The following is a 25538-nucleotide window of genomic DNA, read 5'->3' on the forward strand; positions in this document are numbered from 1 at the left end:
CTATTTACTAGTTGGTTATTAGCATGCCTATTATTAACATATTACATCTTAAGATGTCCTGTCACCACTGGGCTTCAAGCGTATATCTAGGCCTAGGGCAATACAGTCAGTGTCCATATTACGTTGAAATTTGTCATTTCTGAAGCTGCTCAAAAACATAAAATATAATGTGACGAAATCCACAAGCCACTGCTGACCTGTATGAAAGAAAAGGAGCACCACGACCGAATCCCATTCCAGAGAGCGTGCCACACGCTTGCCAAACGCGACAAGTTTTTAATTGCTTTCCACTAGAGAAATCCCACTTGAAGAAAGCACAGCACAAGCGAGCGGGGGAACGCATTGTCTTTTTGGCAGTGGCTCCTGTCAGGGGGCCAACGGGTGCTTTGGCCAAGTTCGACATTTTTCATGGAAATGCAGTGGGTTTTTTTTTTTCATCAGACAACCAATGATAAAGCTTTTGTTTTTGGGTCAAGAAACAAGTTGTCAAAATAGAAGTGGTAACACAATACAAGTATTAATTGCATCATCCAGTGAGAGAATCAATAAAACTTGTAATATTGCACACGTTGTCGGGCCGCATACAGAATATTCTCTGTTGTAAGGGACTGTTTTCTCCTTTTAAGGTATAGCTGGTAAATCATCTGAAACGTTAAGGGGGAGTTAAGGGTACGGTGTAGATTCTTCTCTTGTAATGAATTTGCTAAGTTAGTTAGATTTTCTTTGAACATGCTGGGATTCTGTTCAAATTCTCTTTGTCTGAATAGTTCACAAGAATCACTGAAAGCAACTAATAAGAATTAGCCATTAAGGTTTAAAGACAGGTTATACATTTTCTCAGAATTAAAAAATGCATGAAAATGTTTCAAACAAAACTCTTGATTTTCGTTTTGGAATTATAGAGTTATGATTAGGAAACTATACAACGTAAATATTTTTTTTTTTCAAATATAGATACTTAAAAAACTGTGTAAAATGTGACAACAGCCAAAGAAGTCCGTCTGAATGTGCATGCTGTACTATTGGTGCTTTACTCTCACACAATGCTAATGCTAATTGGAGCACAGCGTGCTAATTTAAGTGACACTAAAAATATAACAACTAAATACATATCTTGGGCGGACTAGTTGATTAGGTGACCATCATGACCCAAATATAATGGCATTGTGGTTTGTGGCACTCATGATGCTAAAAACATGCTGCTAAAACAAGACGTACATTTACAGACAACTACAATGTGCTGTTATATGAGCGAAATTCAACTTTCGCTTAATTTTCTAAACCAAATTGTGCGTTTTGTAGGTTATATGGAGGTTGTCCAGATACCAAAAGGATCGGTTCATATTGAAATCAGGGAAGTGGCCGTGTCAAAAAACTACATCGGTGAGTGTTTGTATTTATCTTCTTGAAGCTTTGTTCATGAAGCCATACTGGGTACTAAAGTGGTGAAATGGTTTGTTTTAGGCTTTGTTGAGGGTGTAAATCTGGATCAGTCTGACAGCCATCCTCACTCTCATGTCTTATATTTCTTCATTGTCTTGATTTTGCCTTTTGTCTTATCCCAACCGCAAGCTGAGTAAAACCATAATGGTTCTCAGCCATGTAACTAATTAAAACAATCAAACAAGCGGGTCCAATTAAGTTGTTTTGAGTGCAAACATAAATAAAGCTAGTGTGTATGACAGCTTGTTGGGTTTTGTTGTCTATCATGTTGATGTAGCGCTTTTTCTCGCCGTTTGAAAGGAAGATAAGTTGTCTGATGTTCTAGCACAGCGGTGGCCAACGTTAGCGCCAAAGAGCTTGCGAGCAACGTATAAATTGTAAAACACATTTAGTCTCCTTCAGACGTTCACATGCACGCCACATTTGTCAAATATAAACACATGGCCCTGTTTAAAGTGAGAATCTTTTGAAATGGCCTTGAGATCCTTAATGTCAAACAAATATTTGGCTAATAATGAAAGCAAGCTTGCAGAATTGGTTCATTTGATGTTTAACATCAGTCAGTTCTTTTAATTTCTACCTGAAACAACTGTCTTCTTATCTTTGGTTGGTTTTGCCAAACGTGTCATATAACTGATAGTTTGAGGGCATACAATTCTATTATTTTCAGTTATTTCAGTTCAAAGAAGAGGTTTTGAAGAACTCTTTGAGGTATGGTGAATGCTTATGCATTCATATCAAAACATGCCATGTCACTTTTAGTTATAAGGCTTGCAAGTACCAATTGGCATTTGGTATCATCTATATCTTACCCTGTTATGACACATCTTGACACGCTATGTTTAAAAATGTTAATCTTTTTTAGGTATTAATGACTTATATTTGTCTTTTCAGTCACTCGTGTACAAATCATACTATGTTGCTTTTTTGTCCTTTTTAGAGCTAGTCATTACTTTCATGAATGGAAAAGATCAGGTTAAAGGAGTCATCGGATGCAAAATTCACTTTACATGTAGTTTGAACAAAAATGTGTGTCGGAAGTGTGTGTACACATCCATCCTATAATGATAAAAATCCACCCAGTGTTTTTTTTTTAAATCCCTGTTTTAAAATCCCCTTTCTCAAATCAAGCTGTTCTGAAATTCCAGTTAGAATGACATAATTCTGTCCAGGCCGCTCCCATGAGAGTTGATTGACAAGGCCGTCTTACCTTAGACCCGCCCTGAGTGAACTGAGAGGAAGACAAAATGTCTCCAATTAAGCGATTGAGGTGTTTTGTTGTTGGATGTAATAATGAACATAGCAGTCGTCATTTAGTCCTGACATCTGAGCCGCTGAAGATGCAGAGGATTAACGTTACTTTCGTTTTGAAGTGAATGCGCCGATTTGCCTAAATGCGTCTATGTTCGCACGAATCATTCGTGATCCAGCTTCATCTACAGAAGAAGTGAGTATAAGGGTTTTTTATTAATCTTTGCAAATCGCCTTTCCTAATATGTGCTAGTTAGCCAGTTTTGGGGCTGAAGTTTACAGTCTGCTCGTCACTCCACGTAAGAGAGGGGCGGGGCGAGTAGAGCTCATTAGCATTTAAAGCAACATGGACTAGAATGGCTTGATTTTGACAGGGAAAAAAGGTGTTTTTACACTACCATTGAGAAATTTTAACCAAAGTATGTTATAGACGTTTCATTAAGACCCTAAAGAATCATATCAACTTGTGGAAAATGGGCATCTGATGACCCCTTTAAACATTCTGCCAAATTTCTTCTTTATTGTTCCATGGGAAAAAGCAATTCATACTCGTCATTTTCATTTTATGTAATTCACAAATGATAGTGTGCTACAATTTGGCTATTTTAGCTATAGTTTAGCCAAATATTAGTACATAGATAATATTTGGCTATTTGGAGCTGCCCAATGTGTAATAAAGCATCCTTATCTTCAATGTAAGTATTTCCATTTGAAAGATTTATTAAAAGTACCATTTTGAAAGATACGTGGTGTAACTTTAAGAAAAATAAATGGTGTCTTTTTGAGCTGGACTGAGTAAAAAACATCTGGATTGTTCTTCTACAATTTGGCCCCATCTGAATCAAGACAAGAGTGAATATTTTGAGGTGTGTTATGCTTTGAGATGAGATCTTTGTTTTGACAACTGAGCAGTTACGGTATTTGTAAGGAAAGCAGACTTTCACCTGAACTTGGTAAGCTAGATCTACAAGCTGCACAGCGTCTGAAAGCAAGAGTGAAAATTGCCCGTGGCATCAGGAAGCCTGAGCGCCTCTGTAAGATGATCCTCATCATGTTGATGAATGACAGCGATGACATCACTCTCTATGCTTGGCAGCATCTCGCTCGTGTCGGGTTATTAACTGGAGCTCTCGCTTGTCACAGCTTTGAAATCAGAGGGGGATGACTATTACATCAATGGAGCCTGGACCATCGACTGGCCCCGCAAATTTGACATTGCAGGAACAGCCTTCCACTACAAGAGGCCGACTGATGAACCCGAGTCGCTTGAAGCTTTAGGGGCCACCACTGAAAATTTGGTGGTTATGGTGAGTCAAACTTAATTTACTATGAAGGATACAGTAGTGTTTTAGTGCTAGTGTTTTAGAAGTATATGTTGGATATGTGGCCTGGCAAGACGTTCACATGCTCAACACTATGTAGGAAACCTGAGTTTGCATCTGACTATGTCCACTTTCTCTCTTCTACCTGTTGTTTTCCTGTCAGTTCTCCATTTTCGTTTCAGTAAAAGTAACAAAAGTAATTAGTGACCTCATAAAATTTTCATGTAAAATACATTTTATGTCATGGCTAGTGTTTTACAAACATTACATTCATTGCACAGTTACTGAATTTGTATGACAATTTTGCTTGTTTGTTAAAAAGCTAGTTTGAAAGGCTCACGAAATTATATATGTTTCATTTTATAAAACATATATAATGGCTAGTGTTATAAAACATGTAAAGTTGTTTGAAAGTTCATAATTATGCAAAATTGTTTGTTTAATCAGTTTTTACATGTTAAAATGTAACGTTTTTGAAAGTATATACAGTTATTTGACAATCTTTTAGTACTTATTAGTTATCTATAGTTTTAATGTTTTAGTAAAATTGTATTTTTTACATTACGGCTGGTCTTACAACACAAAGTTATTTGAAAGTACATAATGTAAATATCCAGCATGTTTGATTAATCAGTTATTTGTTGTTAAAACATGCAAAGTTGTTAGAAAGTACATAATACATTTGTATGTGTGACACTGTTTAATTACTGTAGTTATTATTTATTAGTTATCTAAAGTTTTTTGTAAAATGTATTTTTACGTAATGGTTAGTGTTTACATAAAACACATTTTATGAGTTGCTTCATATGCAATTTTCAAACATGTAACATGACAACATTTGTATGTTAAATTATCTAGATTGTGTCTCTGTAAAGTTTTATATAAAGCATTTGTCATGCTATGGAAATTTTTAAAACACAACATCATTTACAAGTACAGAATGCAATGATATGTGTGACAGTTTTTTAATTATATTCCAATTTTTTTTTATTTAATTAAAAGTTTTACATAATTGGACACAATTTACATTCTAGCTGCAACATAGAAGTATATATTTCTTTTAAATGAAGTCTATAGTTAAAGACAATTTCAAATTGGAGTAGGCTTTTACACAACAATTCAGGCCTTACATTTGAATTATTGTCCGACTATAAAATCTCATATAGTCAAGTTGTCTTACAGTATATTAAGATCATAGTAGTGATACTGTAGAGGCTTGTGTTCTGAATGTGCAGTTTGAAATTGCTTGGCTCATTCTAAATAAAGTGCACATCTGTGTACCAACCTCACATGAACTCTGGGTAGCGGTTTCAGAGTTAACCGTTATATATGTTTGCACTACAATCCTCTGTCTGGCCAAATGAGAGTGCTCATGTGCATGTTATAGCACGCGTGTGTGTGTTCATTCTGAAAAGCCCCGTCTCGGCAACCACAGTGGCTTTCGCCTGGACAAAAGTGCTGGAAATATCAGGCCTGGTCGCAGTGCCGCTGGAAAGCATACAAGTGGCCAGTGCACCACAAGCCATTCCATTGTGGCCCACACTGGTTAACATGGCTTTCCAATTTATAACACACACACAATTAGAGCTCTCTGACTAAGTAATTCAGGAGTAAAGCTAATGTGATATGCTAAATATGTGCTCGTTCAAGCTGAACTGAGGTTGGGCTCATCCAAAAAATCTCCCATTGTTAATGATTTGATTGCTCTGTTTCATGCATTTTTAAGACCTCAGTATTTGTCTTTCTGTCACCGATCCAAGACCAACTTCCTTTGCCAAAATCCTTGGGGCAAAAGACCATGGAGGTCTATAATGCCTGGAGAAATTCCCATTCATCTCAATGACAGTTGCTTAGTGTCAGTCCTCTGTCGTGTGTGTCATGTGTCCATATTTGGTTTGTTTCCTGTCCTTGTTAAAAAAAGTGAAGTGAGTGAAGTGACATACTGCCAATTATGGTGACCCATACTCGGAATTCGTGCTCTGCATTTAACCCATCCAACGTGCACACACACAGCAGTGAACACACACACACCGTGAACACACACCCGGAGCAGTGGGCAGCCATTTATGCTGCGGCACCCGGGGAGCAGTTGGGGGTTCGGTGCCTTGCTCAAGGGCACCTCAGTCGTGGTATTGAGGGTGGAGAGAGCGCTGGACATTCACTCCCCCCACCTACAATCCCTGCCGGCACGAGACTCGAACCCCCAACCTTTGGATTACGAGTCCGACTCTCTAACCATTAGGCTACAACTTCCCACAACTTAAATGTGATCATTAGTTAATTCTTGTCCAGCCGTGTTCATCTCGTTATCTATGATTTACCGGTGTATTTATAGTCCTGTCTGTTGAGTTAGATTTTGTCTGGTCTACTCGTTACTCCCCGGTGTTCCTGTCTGTGTCAGCCTTGCCTTGTCTTGCCCTGCCTTGATGTCATCAGTAAAGACTATTATTTGAAGTTATATCCTCGTCTGCGTGTTCCTGTGTCCTCCCTCGTGTGTGCACCGTGACAGAAGACCAGACCCATACAGTAAGCGGCGCCCCTTCACCTCGTTTTTTTTTTTTTTGTTCCTGTGTCTGTCCGTCCCGCTGGCCGCGAGCCCTCCAGCCCGCCGTTCGCGGGAGATGACACTGCCGTTCGCGGGACTCAAGCCCGCCGGATCGCCGCTGACTCATGCCCTCCGGATCGCCGCTGACTCATGCCCGCCGGCCGCCGCCGTTTCCTAGTTCTGGCCAGGAGTGCCGGTTTGTGTTGTTTCCACAGGAGCAGTTTTAATCATGTCATGTCGGTCGGTCTTGTCCACGGAGACTCGTGTGGGGCAGGCAGCGCTTCTTGTAGTGGCCGTGGAGGCCATTTCCAGCCGGCTGCCCCCTTGTCGCGGAAGTGGAGGCGGTTGCTGAGGGACCCTGTGAGGGCCCCTGACTCCTTGTCATGCCCAGGAGAAGCCTCAGCTTCTGAGCTAGCCCAGGAGGGATTCCTGTGGGTTGTCCTGTCCCAGTCCTGTTCCTGTCCTGTCTTGTACTGTTCAGTGTGTCTAGCCCCGGAGGGCTCCTGATACCCCCTAACTTCCCCAGGGAAATTTTTTTTGGGGGGGGTAAAAGGGATCCGGTTGTAGGGGGCGGGCCGAGGGGTCCGAGGCCAAGGCCCCGAAGACCATCTGCCTTGGCCTCCGTCTGTCTGTTTCACTCTGGAGGTCCCCGTCCTGTGTTCCGGTCCATGTCTGTCCTGAGGGGCCTCCAGAGCGCCCACCCCCCCTCCCCGATGGAACTGTTAAGGCTCGGGACGAGCCTTTCGGGAGGGGGGAGTTATGTCAGTCCTCTGTCGTGTGTGCCATTTGTTCCTGCCTCATGTGTCCATATTTGGTTTGTTTCCTGTCCTTGTTAAATGTGATCATTAGTTAATTCTTGTCCAGCCGTGTTAATCTCGTTATCTATGATTTACCTGTGTATTTATAGTCCTGTCTGTTAAGTTAGATTTCGTCTGGTCTACTCGTTACTCCCCGGTGTTCCTGTCTGTGTCAGCCTTGCCTTGTCTTGCCCTGCCTTGATGTCATCAATAAAGACTATTATTTGAAGTTATATCCTCGTCTGCGTGTTCCTGTGTCCTCCCTCGTGTGTGCACCGTGACACTTAGTTGGCGCATCCAGCCTCGGACGTACTCAACCTGCATCCATCTTTGCTCACAATACCGCTCACATTTGACACATTACATTTTTTTTCTTTGAGCCAGTCAGGCAGGGAAATAACTGCTGATTAGCTGATGCCACCAAAGAATGTGCAACGTCCTGATATGAGCAACTCTAAAATTCCATCTTCTGTAAAATACTGAACTTTTTTCACACCTTCAGTGTGCTAATTGCTACAATTTGGGAACAAAACTAACCAGGAAGACCATGAATTCTTCATTAAGACAGTATACTAGCAACAGAAAAGTAACCACAATCAATTTTTAATGTTTCAGGTGTTACTACAGGAACAGAACTTGGGCATCCACTACAAGTTCAATGTGCCGATCCAGCGCACAGGAAGTGGGGACAATGAAGTGGGCTTCTCCTGGCACCATCTGCCCTGGTCTGAGTGCTCAGCAACATGCGCAGGAGGTAAACCAATCAATAATTCACATCCTTACTAAGAAAATTTGTTGTACCTATTGATCATTAGCTATGTTTCCATCCAAAGTTGCGAAATTAACTTGTGTGCAAAGTTTCCATCCCATGTGTTCAAGAAAACAAAATTGTCACTTCCTTGGAAAGAAGTGCAAAGTATTGATGATAAAACTGAAGGTTGCTGCATCCTGTGGCTCTTTTTCACTACATAATAAATCAGGATGCCTGATGTTTGGGAATGCAGTCTTGTGAGACTTATTATGGGAGTTGATTATACCAAATCATTTTGATGACAGACCTTGGCTCAGGCGTTTAAAAATGATTAATGGCATAACATTTGAGATGGTGTTTGATTAGTTATCCAGTTATCAAATCACATCATCTGTTGAGGCAAAGTCACATGACTTTTCTGATGCACATCAAGGATTTTATTCAGTAAATGTGTTCCCATTGTAGTTTACTCGCATCATAAACAATGATCAGACTCAATTGAACACAAGTGTTTTATGCACATTTTTTTTAAATTTATGTGCATCCTGGGGTTCTGAACCGAGCTTTTGAGCTTGAAAAAGGAGAGTTCATGAGAGAAGCAGCAAAGTCTGATTCTTGAATAAATTATATTTTAAATGAATCAGTTCATTCACTTCACAAAACCATTTTGAATTGATTATTCTTTATGAAGTGCTCAGCGAATACCAACTGAAATTTTGTTTTGGGCTACTTTAATACTTTCATGGTACTTTTATTGTCTTTTTGAAACAAGAAAGCTCCATTTTGTTTTGTCTCTTTTTTTGTGAACCGTATTGGACTGGAACTTCATTTTGGAGTTTTCAGCCGCGTCATCTTTTTTTATTAGTAATAAAATCCAACAGAATGATAAAATGTGTATTTTTTCTGACATATGACTATATGGTCCATCAATTTGTACTTCTAATGTACAAGTTATGCAGTGAACAGAAATCCTGCCTCTTATTTCAACATCTGAATGTTGTAACCACATGTAAATGTGAGCCCTCACCTCAAATATGACCAGACTGTTCAGGCTGCCCCAAAATAAATGGATTTCTTACAACAATAAATAGTTTTCCTCTCTGCTTTTTTAAAGTGTGGGCATTGAAAACATTCAAAATACTTGTTATATTTCACCAAAATATGCAAACATCGCAGGCTGGTCCACAGAGGGTTTTCTCCAGGCTCAATGAACTCGACCTCATTTGTCGCTCAATTCATTTGAACACATTTTAGTTTATATGGAAATACCCCAGAGCAACACTTATGTCATTTGTGAAATTTTGTGTTATTAATATAACTCACGGCTGTTCTGTTGGCAAACCACACATGGAACGTTTAAACACCAAGTGAACTGCCATAAAAATTCTGCAATATTCTTTTAAAAATGATTCGTGATTCACACCGCTACAGATGCTTGGACTTGATTCCTGCTTTTCTACAAACTCCCATTAAATTTCAATGTTGCCGTCTTATTATTTTGATTGTTATGTGCAACAACACTGATAACGGTCTTGCATCATAAATGGATATCATGAGATTTTACAGGTACCCCCTAGTTTGCTTTCAGCGAATCAAATCTCTTTTCTCAAAAGGGGTCATCGCACTCCCACTGGAGTATTTCATTATTTCGGTTACCCAGTCAAGAATGCCGTATTGGCAGCTATTAGATCCACCACACAAGGTGGCCTTGCACATTAGCCAAGCTTGGCATAAACCGGCTTAACTGGAGGCTAATGTCTTTCCTTATGGGCCCCAAAGAGCCCCTGCACCAATGGCTCCTAGCGCTGAGTATATAGCGTATAACCATTCTGCCATTACTGTGGTAATGCTCACTTTTCACAACCAAGAGCCAAAGAAAAGATTGGCTTCTCTGTAAAAGTCATTCACTAAGACACTCACTTCAACCGAGGCATTTACACACCTTGATATAATACTGAGGGAAAAATAATATCGCCTCCATCCACACAGAGTGCTCTGTCAGCAAGTGGACCCCTAGAGAAGAGACAGAGTAGTAGTTTTACCTCAGGGATCGATGCCGACCACACATCGCCTTGCGTGCGAGCTGCTGAAGTGTCGAAAATGATCTCCCATCTGAGAGCATGAGGAACGAATGAAGTGATGCTTTATTGTCTTTTTGCAGGCTCGCAGAAGCAGGAGGTGGTGTGTAAAAGACTGGACGACGGTTCGGTGGTCCAAAACAGCTACTGCGACCCGGACGGCAAACCGCCAGGGAACCAGCGACCTTGCAACACCGAGCCGTGTCCTCCGGAGTGAGTACAGCAAATTTGAGGTGTAATTTGAATCTTAATCTGAAAATGTGTGATTCATATCAAGAAAAAGGCAAAAATTATATATTAAATGAATTAAAGTGCAGCCTATTTATAACCATTACCACTACTGAAAAACAAAACAAAAATATGATTAAAATTAGAAAATTTATTTTTTGCAATGGGACATTTTTTTATGACAGTTTTTACATTTTCTACTAAAAAATTACTGTAATTTGAAAAAAAAAAAATCTAAATTTTCATTCTCATTCAGTCATTCTCATTAATAATCTGGACGATGATCATTTTTATTATTATACTAGTATCAGTTAAATTCAGTTTAGTTAAAAATATCATCATACTTTCTTAAAATTATACTTTAAAGACTTAGTTCACCCAAAAATGATAATTATGTCATTAATTACTAACCCTCATGTCATTCCAAACCAGTAAGACCATTGTTCACCTTTGGAACACAAATGAAGATATTTTTGATGAAATCCAAGAGCTTTCTGACCCTCCACAGACAGCAATGCAACTGAAATGTTCCCAGAATCATAGTAAGGACATCTTTAAAATAGTCCATATGACATCAGTGGTTCGAAGCTACAAGAATACTTTTTGTGTGCAAAGAAAACACAAATAATGACTTTATTCAACAATTCTTCTCTTCCGCGTCACTGTCCTCCACCATTATTGGGAGTACCACAACGTATGCGCATGCTGCTGCTGATGTAGATCACGCATGCGTGGTGCCTTGCAATTCTGTCCACACTGAAAGTGAAAAATACTGCGCAACATGACACAATTTCAACCAACCAGAAGATATTTGATGTACAGTTAGGAGCAGTGTAATTACGAACAAATGATATTTCACAAGAAGCAGGGCTACCCAGCGTGACGCCAAAGTAAAAGGAATCAAATAACGATCAAAATGTCCTGTCTCTTGTCACTTGTCATGGTCACAGCTCGTTGCGAGACTTAGATTTTAATGAAAAAGATTTATTGCATCATATCACAAGACTGTGTTACAGTATGCTACTGAGAAATAGGATTTAAAGAAGTTGTCACAGTGTAGAAAAAAACCTTAATGGTTATAAAAACAAATCAAATAATTTTGAATTACTTGAATACTGAGGTGAAATATATCTATTTCCTAAACATGTGGCTTATACTCAAGGTTTTGCTCTCTTTGCCAGCTTAGGATGAAAAAATACAGAAATTTTATTTTGTTTTGATGAGCCTTATCAAAATAGCACATAGCTGCCCAGCAATAAAAAGCGCAAAGGGCCACAACCCGTAATGTTTAAAGAGCCTCTTTGAAGACAACTTAAAAACTAAGCAACATGATTTATTTCTTCATATGTTGCCTATTTTCATTTGGACTTTGGTGCCAAAATCCTAAAGGCGCCCAAAAAAAGTATGAGTGATCACCTGCGTTTAATTGTACTGGCTAGCAGAGTACATGAACCCTCAAGGGACAATATCCATAAACGTGTGGAGTATGCGTGTGTGCGGTGGCCAGACGCACTTAGCGCTCATTTTCAATGGGGCGAGCAGCTGAGCAAAGTTCACTTGTGTCTGCAAATTTTAAATTGGAAGGAGGAATTAAATGGTTTTGGCCTCTGCGCTCCTGCATCTTGCCAGTGGAGGGTTTATCGAACCTGAACCCCAGGGAATGATGTCAGAGGAATGCAGTCTCTGGCCCAGAAAGGGTCATGATGGTCATTCGAGAACACCCTGTTGTTTTTGGGGAGGTAATTTCTTTCTAATGATCTTGCAGATAATGACAGATTTTATTTCATTAATAATTTATGTCCAACTTTAATATTATTTTACTTGTAGTGTTTCATAAGACACATCGTCCGTTGCTTTATCAGAGCATCGCCAAGAGAATGCAAACAAACCGCACAAAACTTAATTCAACCGTAACAAATGATAAAAAGTCAGACATTTATATAAAAATGCCTGTATTCCACGGCCCAGCTAAAAGTGTAGAACTCATTTAGCCAAATTGAAGACAAATTGAACGCAAATTTGGAATTGTTGTTGCCATTGTGTGGAGTTCACAAGCCGTTGAACATTAACAATGTGTATTTGCAGGGTCCAAAAACGAAATATGGTTTTGGCGAGTAAATAAAATGGCGTTTCAGGCCATTTATGCTAGAAGTTTGTTTTCCCGGTAATTCCAGACTGCCATGTGGCAAGACATTATTTGCATTAATCCCCTAAAAATAATATATCAAAATCTAAATCAAGATCTTGATGGTTTTATTCAAGGTTTGTATATGATGCTGGAAGTGACACATCAGTCACTGCTAGGGAGAATCTATTTATTTATTACTATTTGTAACTAGGGCAACACAATATATTTTGATGAAATAGTACATATACAGTTCTGTGGTTGGTAATTAATATTTGTGGATGGAGAATTTCCTTCTAGTATGAAAGATGTTTTAATGTTTTTGTCTCTCACGCTCATCAATGCTTCATTTGATTAAAAAAATACAGTAAAATTGTGATATTGTGAAATAGTATTACATTTTAAAATAACTGTTTTCTATTGTAATATATTTTAAAATGTTTATTTCTGTGATCAAAGCTGTATTTTCAGCATCATTACTCCAGTCTTCAGTGTCACATGATCCTTCAGAAATCATTCTAATATAGGTAGTATTTTTAATATTTTTGTGGAAACCATGACTTTTTTCAGGATTCTTTGATGAAAAATATCAAAAGAACACTTTACTTTAACTAAAATCTTATTGACTTTTTTTATATGCTATGCATATTTCACCAAAATATATTTTATAATGCAGAACACAGTTCTGTGGTATTTAGGAATTATATATATAATTATTTTTGCATCAAAAATACATTTTGGACCCCATTTATTTGTGTTTCAGGTGGTTTATCGGTGACTGGTCAGAATGTGGGAAGACCTGTGACGGAGGCGTCCGAACACGCACTGTTTTGTGTATCCGTAAAATCGGACCCGCCGAGGAGGAGACCCTGGAGGACAGCCACTGTCTGACCCATCGGCCAATAGAACAAGAGTCCTGCAACAATCAGTCCTGTCCGCCCCAATGGGTGACGCTGGACTGGTCTGAGGTGACTGTGTTCTTCATGTTTCTGTATTTCCTCTAGAATGCCTGGTAATCTTCTTGTTTTAATATTGTTGTGTTTTTGTTTATAGTGTACCCCAAAGTGTGGCCCTGGCTTCAAGCACCGCATAGTTCTATGTAAAAGTAGCGACCTGACCAAAACCTTCCCACCAGCCCTCTGTTCTGACCTCAACAAACCTCCAGTCCGTATTCGCTGCAGCCTTGGTCGCTGTCCGCCGCCACGCTGGATCCCTGGAGAATGGGGACAGGTAATACAAGTTTACTCATCCACAGTTTTATTCATCCTGATGAGGATAGTTTAATAGAATCAGAATTTGCAGATGGCCTAAAAGTTTCCAGGTTGCTTTTAGTCTGTTTCTGTTCACTTGTATGCTAGGAGTCTTATCTATATACAGTCTTGCTTTCTGGGAAACTGGACCAAAAACATTGACGAGTCATTCATTTACTCATGGACATATAAAATCTCCCTCAGTTGAAATCGTGGTCCAGGGGCACTTTAGCATCAGCACTTAAAGGGGCAGAGGGGGTTCGAGCCTCCAGAACCCAACTGCTGCGCTCTTTAGAAGCAAGTCCCATCCTACTTTTTTCTCTGATTGAATATTGCTTCATTTAAAATTGGTTGTGAATTCAGTTTCAAATTGACTGTAAAATGCAATCAAATTCAGGCTTGAATATAAATATTTCAGGTGTCATTATGATTTAGAACAAATAAAGAAAACAGTTTTATCTTTACAGCATTTCCTGGTCCAAAAATGCAAAGGCTGAGTAAAGATCATTTTAATACAGCATGAAAAAGACCATGCGTTTAGTTGACGTCAACAGAATTTACTCTCACATGATAAACTAGTGTCTCTGGAAAGCCAGTGACGTGTGTTTCCGTGAGTGACAGCGAGTATAATAGCCCAAGAGTGTGTAAGTGGTAGTAATATCATCCAGATTGTTTGAAGTTTATCTCTGCAGTAGACAAGGTTTTCTGTCAATGCCAAGAATATGTTTTAAAAAAGACAAAACACATCACTTGCAGACAGATCCTGTGGCTTATCTTTTTAAAATGATGTTACGAACAGAATAACTGTGGTGGCTAATAGTAAATCTTTTTAAGAATGCCACAAACAAAAGATGGACAGGTAGTATTCAAAAATGAAAAAAATGTAGGGCATATGGGCTTATCCTTCAGGAATGTATTTTTGCATTTTTCTTTGGTTCCCTCGCCAAAAACAAAAAATACAAAAAACAATGATTTTTTTTGTTGGCTTTTTGATTCAGTGCAGAAAATAAGATCTGTGCCCAAACAAATGTTTATGACACATTTTAGTATATATATGCGTGTGTGTGTGTGAGAGACCCTGGACCACAAAACCAGTCATAAGTAGCAAGGGTATATTTGTAGCAATAGCCAAAAATACATTGTATGGGTCAAAATTTATGGCAAAAATCATTAGGACATAAAGATCATGTTCCATAAAGATATTTTGTAAATTTTCTACTGTAAATGTATCAAAACTTAATTTTTGATTAGTAACATGCATTGCTAAGAACTTCATTTGGACAACTTTAAAGGTGATTTTATCAGTATTTTGATTTTTTTTTTGCACCCTCAGATTCCAGATTTTCAAATAGCTGTATCTCAGCCAAATATTGACCAATAACAAACCATATATCATTGGAAAGCTTATTTATTCAGCTTTCAGATGATGTATAAATCTCAATTTAGAAAAATTGACCCTTATGACTGCTTTTGTGGTCCAGGGTCATATATATATATATATATCCATGTGATATCGCTCTATGTCAGCATGACTGAGATTCTGCCGTAGGCATGAGGCCGCAGGCAATTACAGCCATGCTGATATAGAGCTGATATAGATCAAATTGCATAACATGTTACTAAAATCACTAACACACAAAAACACACATATTAAACCTCATGTTAAACCATAGAGGCATCAGAGTGAGCAGCAAATTCCAGAAGATCTGCTCTCAGTGGGTTCATGAGCGCTGAATAGCGGCTGATGCCCTGGAGCTTAACAAACTGCGTATTTGAAGTCTAAACAAATACATTCTCACCTAAAAAAAACTCTTAACTACATTCTGTGACACAAAAACAGTATTGTTTATGAAATTATACTGTATTTGAGTATTCGGCATGGCACTCGCTGTGAGAAACTGCAAGCGGAGTGATACAAACAGTGAAACGGTTGGAGTACTGTTATCACTAGAATATCACACTCCTCTCAGCCAATCAGGTTCGAGGACCGGAAATAACTGTTGTATATAATATAATATAATATAAACCATCAATATTGGCTTCATGTAAAATTCTACACCACTTATAAGTGATAATGAAGGTTACAAAATCAACAATTTTATGATCTGAAAAATATATCAAACTAACAAAGGTCCAGATTTTTCCATCTACCTGAATGAAGCTACAACTCCTGTAGTTTTGCCATCCCATGATTCCTGCAGTGAACTGGGACTCTCATAATGGAGAGGCTGTTGAAGGGAGCCGTGGGCCAAAAGGTCACTGGTTCAAATCCCACTTAAGGCCCTCACTGACATATCCCGTCTGTCAGGGGCTCGCGCTCTAATAAAGTCTGTTTAATTTAAAGGGGATGAAATGGGAAGGCTGCTGGAAACTCATCTGAGATGTCTGCACTCCCAGTCCAGTGAGGGGTCCTTCACTGTGGGTCTTACACGTGTTTATGACTAAATCCACATCAGATCCTTGTCTTGCGACGTCAGCGTTTCTGAGGCTAGGCGCTACAGCAGAGTGACTAATGAGCGAAATTTGTGTATTGTATTGAGTTGCTAGGCAACTCTTTGCTTTTTCCATTGAATCACTGAGCTACATCATGATAGGAGACTACTGGAATACATCTCAGTTTCACTTCAGACAGTCGCAATTTACTCCCTCCAGCAACGTCGAGACCTCTAATGTAGAACAGCTGACAGTAGTCAGAGATTCAATTAAACTATTACAATGGCATTCCGCGAGTAGCTCTCACTCCTTAGTTTTGAAGCACTGAGTTTGGACCAGAATTCACAAGCGTGCCATAGACCGCCTGATGCACGCTGCACACAAACTTGCCAAGAGCAGACTAAAATCACTTATACCAGTCTGATTGACTTGGCTTCTACACAATGGACTCTATGCACACTACAGTCTCAGGGCCGAACGTGTTTCCAATACAATATTCTCCCATAGCAAACTGTGGTAGTAGCAAACTTTCTGTCATATTTCTAATAACTGTTGATCATAACTGATTATATTATTTAGTTTATTATATTTGTTTAATATTAGATCTATATATTAGCAACTATAGAATGCATAACATTTTAGTAATGAGTTCTAAAAGCTTTAAATATGTTCAGTAGGAAGGTGGATCATCAATATGTCTTGTACCTCCCACAAGATTTAATTTTGTGCATATTTGTCCTCATAATTTCATACACTGCACTGCACCGGAAGTTGCGGTGACCACTGAGTGCCACTAAATGCGGAAGCAATCATCTATAGAGTGCATTTATAGAAGGCAACATGTTTTTTATGATTATAAGAAATAACCAGTTGCTTAAATGTCCCTGTGGTTCTGGCATTGAGAGTTCAAGAGAGAGTTTTGTTTGCAATACTTGGTAGAAAGTAAAAGAGATATCCTTGAGCACAACTTAATATTCCACTTTGTTTCAGAATTGCCTTTTATTTCAGATTTGCTTGCCTATGTAAATCAAACTAACCATTGTTGGTCATCTTATATGCATTTACATGAACCTCTTCCTGTTTAAGTCAATGGTTCCTGGCTAGAATAGGTTGCAAAGTGGTCAAGACTTCATGCTTGTAGACAAATGAGTTGAATATACTGTATTTATATAATTTTGGGCCAGTTACTGAAGTCTAACTTAATTGACTCATTGTGGCAAAGCGGCTTAAAAGATATTAACCTGGTTTTGCTTTTTATTCATACACGTTGTGGGGAAAGGTGTTTGTTGAGGTGGAAGTGACATGACAACTGTGGTTTGATCATTTTTGAAAAATATTATTTTCATAAAATAATTCTTAAAATGTTTTATTTTAGTCTTAGTATTGTCATGGTTTTAACTATGTAATAATTCATATTCTTCTAATAGATTGATAGGTTTATAATTGAACGTCTGGGGCTGGGTAAAAGAATCAAATCTGTAGTTAAAAGTAATTTGCAAAGTAGTAAAATAAATGTCGAAGGCTTAGTGAAAAGTTTAAGAAAGTTAAAACCTGATTTAAAATCAACAGCAGTTCCCAGAGGATGAAGAAACTGCTAGTAAAGTTATGAATAGTCATATCGGTTGTCAGCAGATATCAGTTTTTTACATTGTAGTCCTCTAACACCCACATAAATTTCATCTTTAAAAACACTAATAATTTAGATTTCCTTACATAATATAATTTCATATTGTACATTATAATGTACTTAAAATTCAGTTGTACAAATTTAAAACAACTGATTGTATTATTGTATTAATAGAAAGAGAAAATAAAATAAAATGTTAATATCAGCATCTGTTGTAATTTCTCTGCATCCCCGGTTATGACGTATATGTACTGTATTAGATTAGAGGCTGTACTAAAGGCTCGCCGTGTGTTTTTGCAGTGCTCTGCTCATTGTGGACTAGGGCAGCAGATGCGGACGGTTCAGTGTCTGTCATATACGGGACAGCCCTCCACCGAATGTCCAGAGTCACTACGGCCAAACACCATGCAGCAGTGTGAAAGCAAATGTGACGCTACACCCATCTCTGGTGGCGACGGTAAGTCAATCACCCTTCCGCTAATCCCGTGGCTTATGAGCGTTTCGTATGAGCTGCATCTGGCTTTGATCACAGTGTTGACATTTACAAAGTTTGTGGCCTCTGCGTTCAATTTTGAATTAACAAAGGATTATATTGTTCTGTTCTTGCCTGTTATTAACTACCTCAGTTTGGAATCGAGACGGGACACTATTTAGGCGATCCTGGATTCAATAAAACTTCCATGACCCTTGCGAGATGGATCCCTATTCAGATTCCTTCACTGGCGAAGCAGCCTTAGATTATCTCTCCTAATGGACCCTAATAGGATTAGTTGTATCCTATTCAACAGCAGTGACAGAATGTCTACTTTCATTGTCGTCAGCCATGGCAGTTTAATAAGGAAGACATATTAATTGAGTTAGGGCCAGTTAGCAGGATCAGCACACTGCCACACTAATGCAGATGGCCGTCTGCCCTCGCTGTGAATCAGGTCGCTCTCTTTTTAGGCTTAGATGCTGTAATTATCATAAGAGGCTTGTGTCCAGGCCCTGAGTCATGGCCTCTTTTGAAGGAGATCTCAGAGTTTTGGCTTGGACACAATGGAAGTCTATTAGCTTTCCAGTGCTGCAGGGTCATGCAAGATTCTGTCCCTGTCCTACAGAATCCCCCTTGGACCCGAAAATGACTTTTAATTGGTACTCTATTCAGTGCCTGTTTAGAAATCCCACAGAATCATCTTGTGTCTGTGTGAATGAATTCATTCATTTACTACACAAATACTGAAGCGAACGTGACCCTCGCTGTGTCTGCCACCTCAATTTATGAATACATGAACACGTGAACATAATCTCTAAAACTGCTCAGTCACTTCATGAGCATTTTGCCATTTCTTTTGAGTAAACAGAAACTTAAAGGGCTAGTTCACCCAAAAATGAAAATTCTGTCATTAATTACTCACCCTCTAATGTCATTCCAAACCCGTAAAACGTTCGTTCATCTTCGTAACACAAATTAAGATATTTTTGATGGAATCTGAGAGCTCTCTGACCCTCCATAGACAGCAAGGATATTACCACGGTCAAGGCACAGAAATGTAGCAAGGAGATCGGTAAAACAGTCCATGTGACATCAGGGGTTCAATCGTAATTTTACGAAGCTACGAGAATACTTTTTGTGCTCCGAGAAAACAATAATAACATAAATTAATCAGCAATTCTTCTCCCCAAGTTACTGTCTTCCGCCGCGTTGGGGAGTACCCCAAAACATAATCAGCGTATTCAGCATTGTTTACGTTTAGTAGACAGCGTGCACTGATTACGTTGATTACGTTCTGGGGGACTCTCCAATAGCTCTCCAGCTAGCCTGTGATCTTCCCTCACAAAATTTGTTTGTTTTTCTATAAATATCATGGTTAAACTATTGTTAGTGTAGCAAAACCATGGCTAATTTGTGGTTATCATGATCTAACTATATTAACCATGTTTTTTTAGTTTTATTTGTAGTAAAACCATGGTTAACTTCCGTTTTTATTATTTTATTTATCATTCTAATTATCATTCTAGCTTAGCCTGTCTGCAATTTACTACACTATTACTACTTATTTGTGCGATTTTACTATTGCCACATACACACTGCAGCTAAATTCAGTTGTCAGTTCACCTTTTACTCCTTAATCGCTTTCTGTACACACATAATTCACTAAAATACGGGAGTGACAACCGCATTAACTCCTGACAAATACAGGTAGTTGTTAATGACGTATTTGAACGTGCATCAGTGTATTCGTCTGTATGTGAGATGCAAGAAAATAACAGTGAAAGAAGTCTTAACTTAGCAGTTAGCACGGGGCTAACTGCGCTCATGAGCCCTGCGGTAATGTGTCAGTGTTGCCAAATCTTCATAGAAAAAAAATCCGCGACAGATCACTTTATTAACTCCATAAAGTGCCTATCTTTATGAGCTAAGACCAAACAACATGCCTGAAAGCGCTTGCAAATATGAGAACATGGCAACACTGCAAGACAGCGCTCTCTAAAGCAGCCTCCTGAGCATAAACACAACGCTGCACGTCTATCAGTGGTAGTTTAGTTAAAATCGACGGACAAAAAGAGTCTTTAATCAAAAAATGGCACATAACAAACGGCTAAACTTTTACTCACTCCTACAAGATGACAGAATTTTGCTATGGTTACAAATGCAGGAGTGCTGTTCTGTACACACATGGAACGATAATTTACGGGACTCATTCCCACATTTAAATGTGGTTGTCACTCCTGAAACTTGCAGTGTGTACGTGGCTTATTTGTAGCTACCGCTGCTATAAAAGGATTACTGGAAAGGCTAATAACTGGATTAACAAGAAGATGATACTGTAATAGGGATAGAATCTTACACAACAAAAATTATTAGTGGAAATTTGTCGTGTTGCATCTGATTTGGACAACATGTAACGAGGTTGGCACAGACAGGAAATAAACATTAGCACAGGCCAGGTTGTAAAACAAGCATGACAGGACAGTGAGATTTATATGGGCCGCTAATTATAATCCACGTGATGATGACATATTTTAAGTCTTTCCATTGCCGCTCCCTTTCACTAGCATATGAAAACTTGAGCCGCTCACCCCTGCACTGACTACCACCTAGATTCACACAGACATCTGAAATATGACTCGCATTCTAAGATCCCAAAAGATGGTCCTCCAAACATGCTTTAATTAATAGTGATGAGGGATATGAGTAAAACTTTCTTCAATGTAGTCAATATAGAAAATCTATAAAGACTAGTTTCAAAAGGCTAGTTTAATTACTTTAAGCTTGTTTGGTTTCAAAGTAGATGGGTGTTTATTCCAATGAAGAGCTCATGAGAGATTTAAGAGAGAGAGCTGGGCCCAGTTGTAGATCCAGCAGTCTCTGGGTTCTGATCAAAGTCCTGAGTCACTGTTCCACACAGACTTGCCTATCATATAATTGGATAGTTCAACCAAAATTAAAAGTCTGTCATGATTTACTTGCCTTCGTGTCATTCTAAACTCATTTTTGTTTAATGATACTTTTATTCTGATTTCGAAGCTTGACGGTCCCAACACAAATTAATCTTTTGTTCCACCAGAGCAAAAAAAGTCATATGAGGGTGAATAACTGATGGCAGACTTTTCATTTCAGGGTGAACTATCTCTTTAACAAGCATTCAAGTTTCCCCTTTGTGGTTCCCCAGTATCAACCACTTATTCACTCCTTCACGTATCCTTTTCTCATTCCACCTTTTTTTCTCTTCCCCTAGAGTGCAAAGACGTAAATAAGGTGGCATATTGCCCATTGGTGCTGAAGTTCAAGTTCTGCAGCCGTGCGTACTTCAGACAGATGTGCTGCAAGACGTGCCAAGGACACTGACCCCGTGGAGAGAAGCAGAGACAGATGCTGCAACGAGGAAAGAGAGCGAAAACTGGCAGAGAGAAAAGTCAATGCTGGGCACAGAAGAAGGAAGCCTCTCTCTCGCTAATCAACACACACACAACTGCTTTTAGCCCTGTGGAACCCAAACCACTGCTCAGCACTGCGCTGACACCTGTTTTATTTTCACTTCTGTGAAGTGGGAATGTATAAAATGATCATTATTGTTGTTATTTTTATAATAATAATAATAATTGCTATTGGTTATTATTATTATCAATGTCTTTCTGTTGTTATAATCCAAAGTGCTGGACACAACACTCACAGAAGTAGCACGGCAGAGGTTTACTTCAAGGCGCCCACATAAGGGAGTTCAGGACATTGGTATAACCCTGCATACACACTCCTAACATGGTTCTGTTGGCAACACTGCATTCAGGAGCATTCAAACTGACAATGATTGCTCACACTGGCAGCATCGGATCGATTGGAAGTAATTTGTTTTCAATAATAGTTGGGGATTTGAATTGGGGACTGTTGATGGTGTGACAAGGTACCGTAACCAACAACCGGAGTGCAGACACTGTCATTCAATGTGATCCGGCATCCGATACAGCAGTCTGATAGGAACATTTCCAAGCATGGATAGTACTGAAACTTGGTGACTGCAACATGCATTAGGTTTAAGGTAAAAATAACAATCCAAATTTTCCACCCAAATTATATTTTTCACTCCTAAAATCAAAGCAGCATAGATCAGGGGTAACCAATCCTGCTCCTGGAGAACTGCAGACTTCAGTTCCAACCTGCTCCAACACACCTGCCTGTTGTTTTAACTAAACTCTGCAGGATGGTAGCCCTCCATGAGCAGGGTTGGTATAGATTGAATTGACTTTTAGTTTTTGATTAAAAGTACAGACCAGGGCTGCATTTCCCAAAAGCATCGTAAGCCTAAATTGATCGTAGCTCCATTGGTGGCAATGGGTCTACAATGTACTTAGGCTTACGATGCTTTTGGGAAACACAGCGCTGGCGTGTCCAATCCTTCTCCTGGAAGGGTCAATATCCTACAGGGTTAGTGCCTACCTGCCCCAACACACGTCTGGAAGTTTCTAGTCATCCTGAAGATCCTGATTAGCTGGTTCAGGCGGGTTTAATTGGCATAGGAGCTGAACTCGGGCTGCATCCCACTTCACTTTTAGTCAAACACTTTGTCAAACTTCCCGAAGCACTTCCCCTCAGGCGAATCCCCGCTGCCATTTTAAAGTGCGTTCTACGTTAAGTCAACAAGGGATGTTTATAGAGAGCCTCAACCCCTCGATTTTTACTAAGGGTGCTTGGTGTACACTTCAGGCAGCTCCATGTACCAGAATGCAACACGATTGGGACGTCACCTCAGATCGTGTTTAATTTACCCCCACAACTTTAATATAATAATTATTTTCTAAATATTAAAAACAGTCTAAGCATTCCTATACACATATGCTGCATGAAACTAATTTGTAAGGGGGGAAAAATGTAAATAAATCAACTCAAATCAACGATTCCAATTGATCAAAGCTTTAGGACGTTCCATTTTAGCCCATTGCGAGGATTCTGCCAGTAGTGGGCACTCGTGCAACATAATCAATGACGTACATCCGAATCAGTGAGACTGATGGAGGTTAGCAAGGGAAGGGCATAAAAACAACACACAGCCAGTGTAGGACAGTGGCCCTCCCGTAGCAGGATTGGACACCCCTAGATGGTTAGTCAATGTTGTTCTGATGGAGATCGTACTAATTGAAATCTGTAACTTGGAACTTCTATGTACATTTATTCACTTGGCTAATGCTTTTTTCCAGAGCAACTTCCATTGCATTCATAGTTTACAACCCTTGACCTTGGCATGGCTAGAGTCAGGCTCTACCAATTGAGGAACTTCTTAACTTCTAAACTAAAGTTGTTTTGACAATAACTTTCGAAAGTAAGGTAGTGTGATTGGGTACTTTGGTACTGAATTTGTGCAGAAGAAATCTCAATTAGAGCTTCAGAGTCCAGATGTTCAGTTTAGTTAGCCACCTGTTTTATTGAGCTGAATCACATGACCACAGGCCAAAGAATTCCACCATTGTCTGACACTCGAACAAGGCCTGAAAATCAGATCAGTTCCAAAGGGACGTTTCTACTATTGTGTCTCTAGAATTATTGTGGACACCAGAGAGACATTAATTGCGATTCTGACGTTATTCTGCTTTATGGATCCATATTCAGCTTTAAATTCTAGGGTTCTGACATCTATGCGTCTATTCCGGGGACCGGCGTGTTCCAGACGCAATAATTTTCACATAAAATGCGTGCTGCAGCCACACTCCGCCACATTATTAGCAGAATACACAGACAATTCATCAGCACAGGGTTTATTTGCTTTGAGATCTCCAGGTCTGTGATGCTGATGCATTAGTAAAGTTAAGTGAAGGGCCAGTGCCTAGGTAACCTGCCAGACCCCGCAGATCCGGTCTGCCATAGACTACCTCCAAAACACCCCCTCTTCCTCCTTCCCTGAGATCACAGTGCTTCCAGCCCACACTCTTAAACCCTCCACACTCAATGGTGCTTTTCTTTCCTCAGTGGAGATCTGTTTGTTCCACTGCCCTTCTTCCGCTCATCTTTTGAGTGGGCGGCTCTTCTGGCCCCATGGTGCTATAAGACCTTGATGCATTCTGGGTATGCGGTCTGACAGAAAACCAAGAATACTTAAGCTCTGTTCCAAATCCTAGGGAGCTCCCTACCTAGACCATCTTTTTAAGGCATTTTTGTTTCCAGGCGGAACGTTAAAGAACGCAACACACACATCTCCCGGAAATCCTGTATAATCTAACCAATCCGATGACGACTTCGAAACTCCCGAAGTGTTTCCAGATAAGTGTGCCATATGCATTAGACGTTTAGCCAACGTTCCGTGGGCGTGATGTCTGAGGCTGAGACTAGGTTGTTGCCTACATAGTGTTGCAAGTCAGTCAGTCAACAGGTCCTATTCCCGTTACGATACTGCTTTAGGCCTGAAATATACTCTACAACCATACAAATGCAAATTCTAGCTAAGTTCAAGTTTACATGTTGGGTTATGAAACGTGTTGGACCACGTCGTCACAAGTGGTGCTATACTGTTACTGCTAGAACTAATCGAGAGCACATGCTAAGTATGTTCAACAGGACCGCATGTTAGCATACTAATTCTTGACATGGAAATCAGCTGACTAAGCCACACAAAGAAAAGCAGCTTGCAAGGTTTTGGAACAAAGCTATTGTCTGTCTTTCTTTCTGTCCTTTTACTTCACATTGGTTTATGTTTGTAAACTTTCCATCAACTCCATGTTGCATTTTTCCATCATCCATGTCTGAGTGACTTAACCCTGCTCTCTCTTAGCCAAGGGAACATCAAATGATAGAGCATTCATTTTAGATCTCACCTTTGTTACGGAACACAATAGATTCATGAAATTGAGGAGTTATGGGACATTTTAATGTTTTAATCATACAACCATTCTACTTTTGCTGCTGCTACTCTTTTGTAGCCACAAACACAATATTAATCGATTATGTATTATGAAATGTTTATACTGGGATTATTCAACAGTGAACATTGAACAGCGGAACTGTAGGCCCAACATTCTGAGCATCCTGTAGAATCCTAAGGCTTGAAGTACAAGTTTACTGGCTTTGGGACACGGACTCTCAATAAGACACTCAATGAAACTGGTACTGATCGCTGTGAACTTGTGTCTTTGAATGTCACATTGTTTAACCTGTACCTATAGAAGAGAGTTTTGCATTTTTTGTGAATAGTTGCTTACATTTTATATTCAGTATTATT

At 39.3% G+C, this 25538-nt stretch overlaps 1 protein-coding gene across 3 annotated transcripts in view; it reads left to right on the forward strand.

Moving 5' to 3' along the window:
* LOC306863847 (A disintegrin and metalloproteinase with thrombospondin motifs 6-like) overlaps positions 1 to 21682 on the forward strand; it is a gene marked incomplete at both ends in the record, with an annotated part of 80857 nt that extends 59175 nt beyond the window's left edge. For all 3 annotated transcript variants that reach the window (XM_079407393.1, XM_079407394.1, XM_079407392.1), the window contains 8 exons: positions 1303 to 1383; positions 3838 to 4001; positions 7974 to 8112; positions 10271 to 10400; positions 13304 to 13508; positions 13594 to 13770; positions 18151 to 18307; positions 21573 to 21682. In XM_079407393.1, the coding sequence (XP_079263519.1) occupies positions 1303 to 1383; positions 3838 to 4001; positions 7974 to 8112; positions 10271 to 10400; positions 13304 to 13508; positions 13594 to 13770; positions 18151 to 18307; positions 21573 to 21682 (1163 nt within the window). The remainder of the gene's footprint in view (positions 1 to 1302; positions 1384 to 3837; positions 4002 to 7973; positions 8113 to 10270; positions 10401 to 13303; positions 13509 to 13593; positions 13771 to 18150; positions 18308 to 21572) is intronic.
* Between the last annotated feature and the right edge of the window lie 3856 nt (positions 21683 to 25538).

The sequence above is a fragment of the Barbus barbus genome, assembly GCF_936440315.1.
Source record: "Barbus barbus genome assembly, chromosome: 45".
NCBI lineage: Eukaryota > Metazoa > Chordata > Actinopteri > Cypriniformes > Cyprinidae > Barbus > Barbus barbus.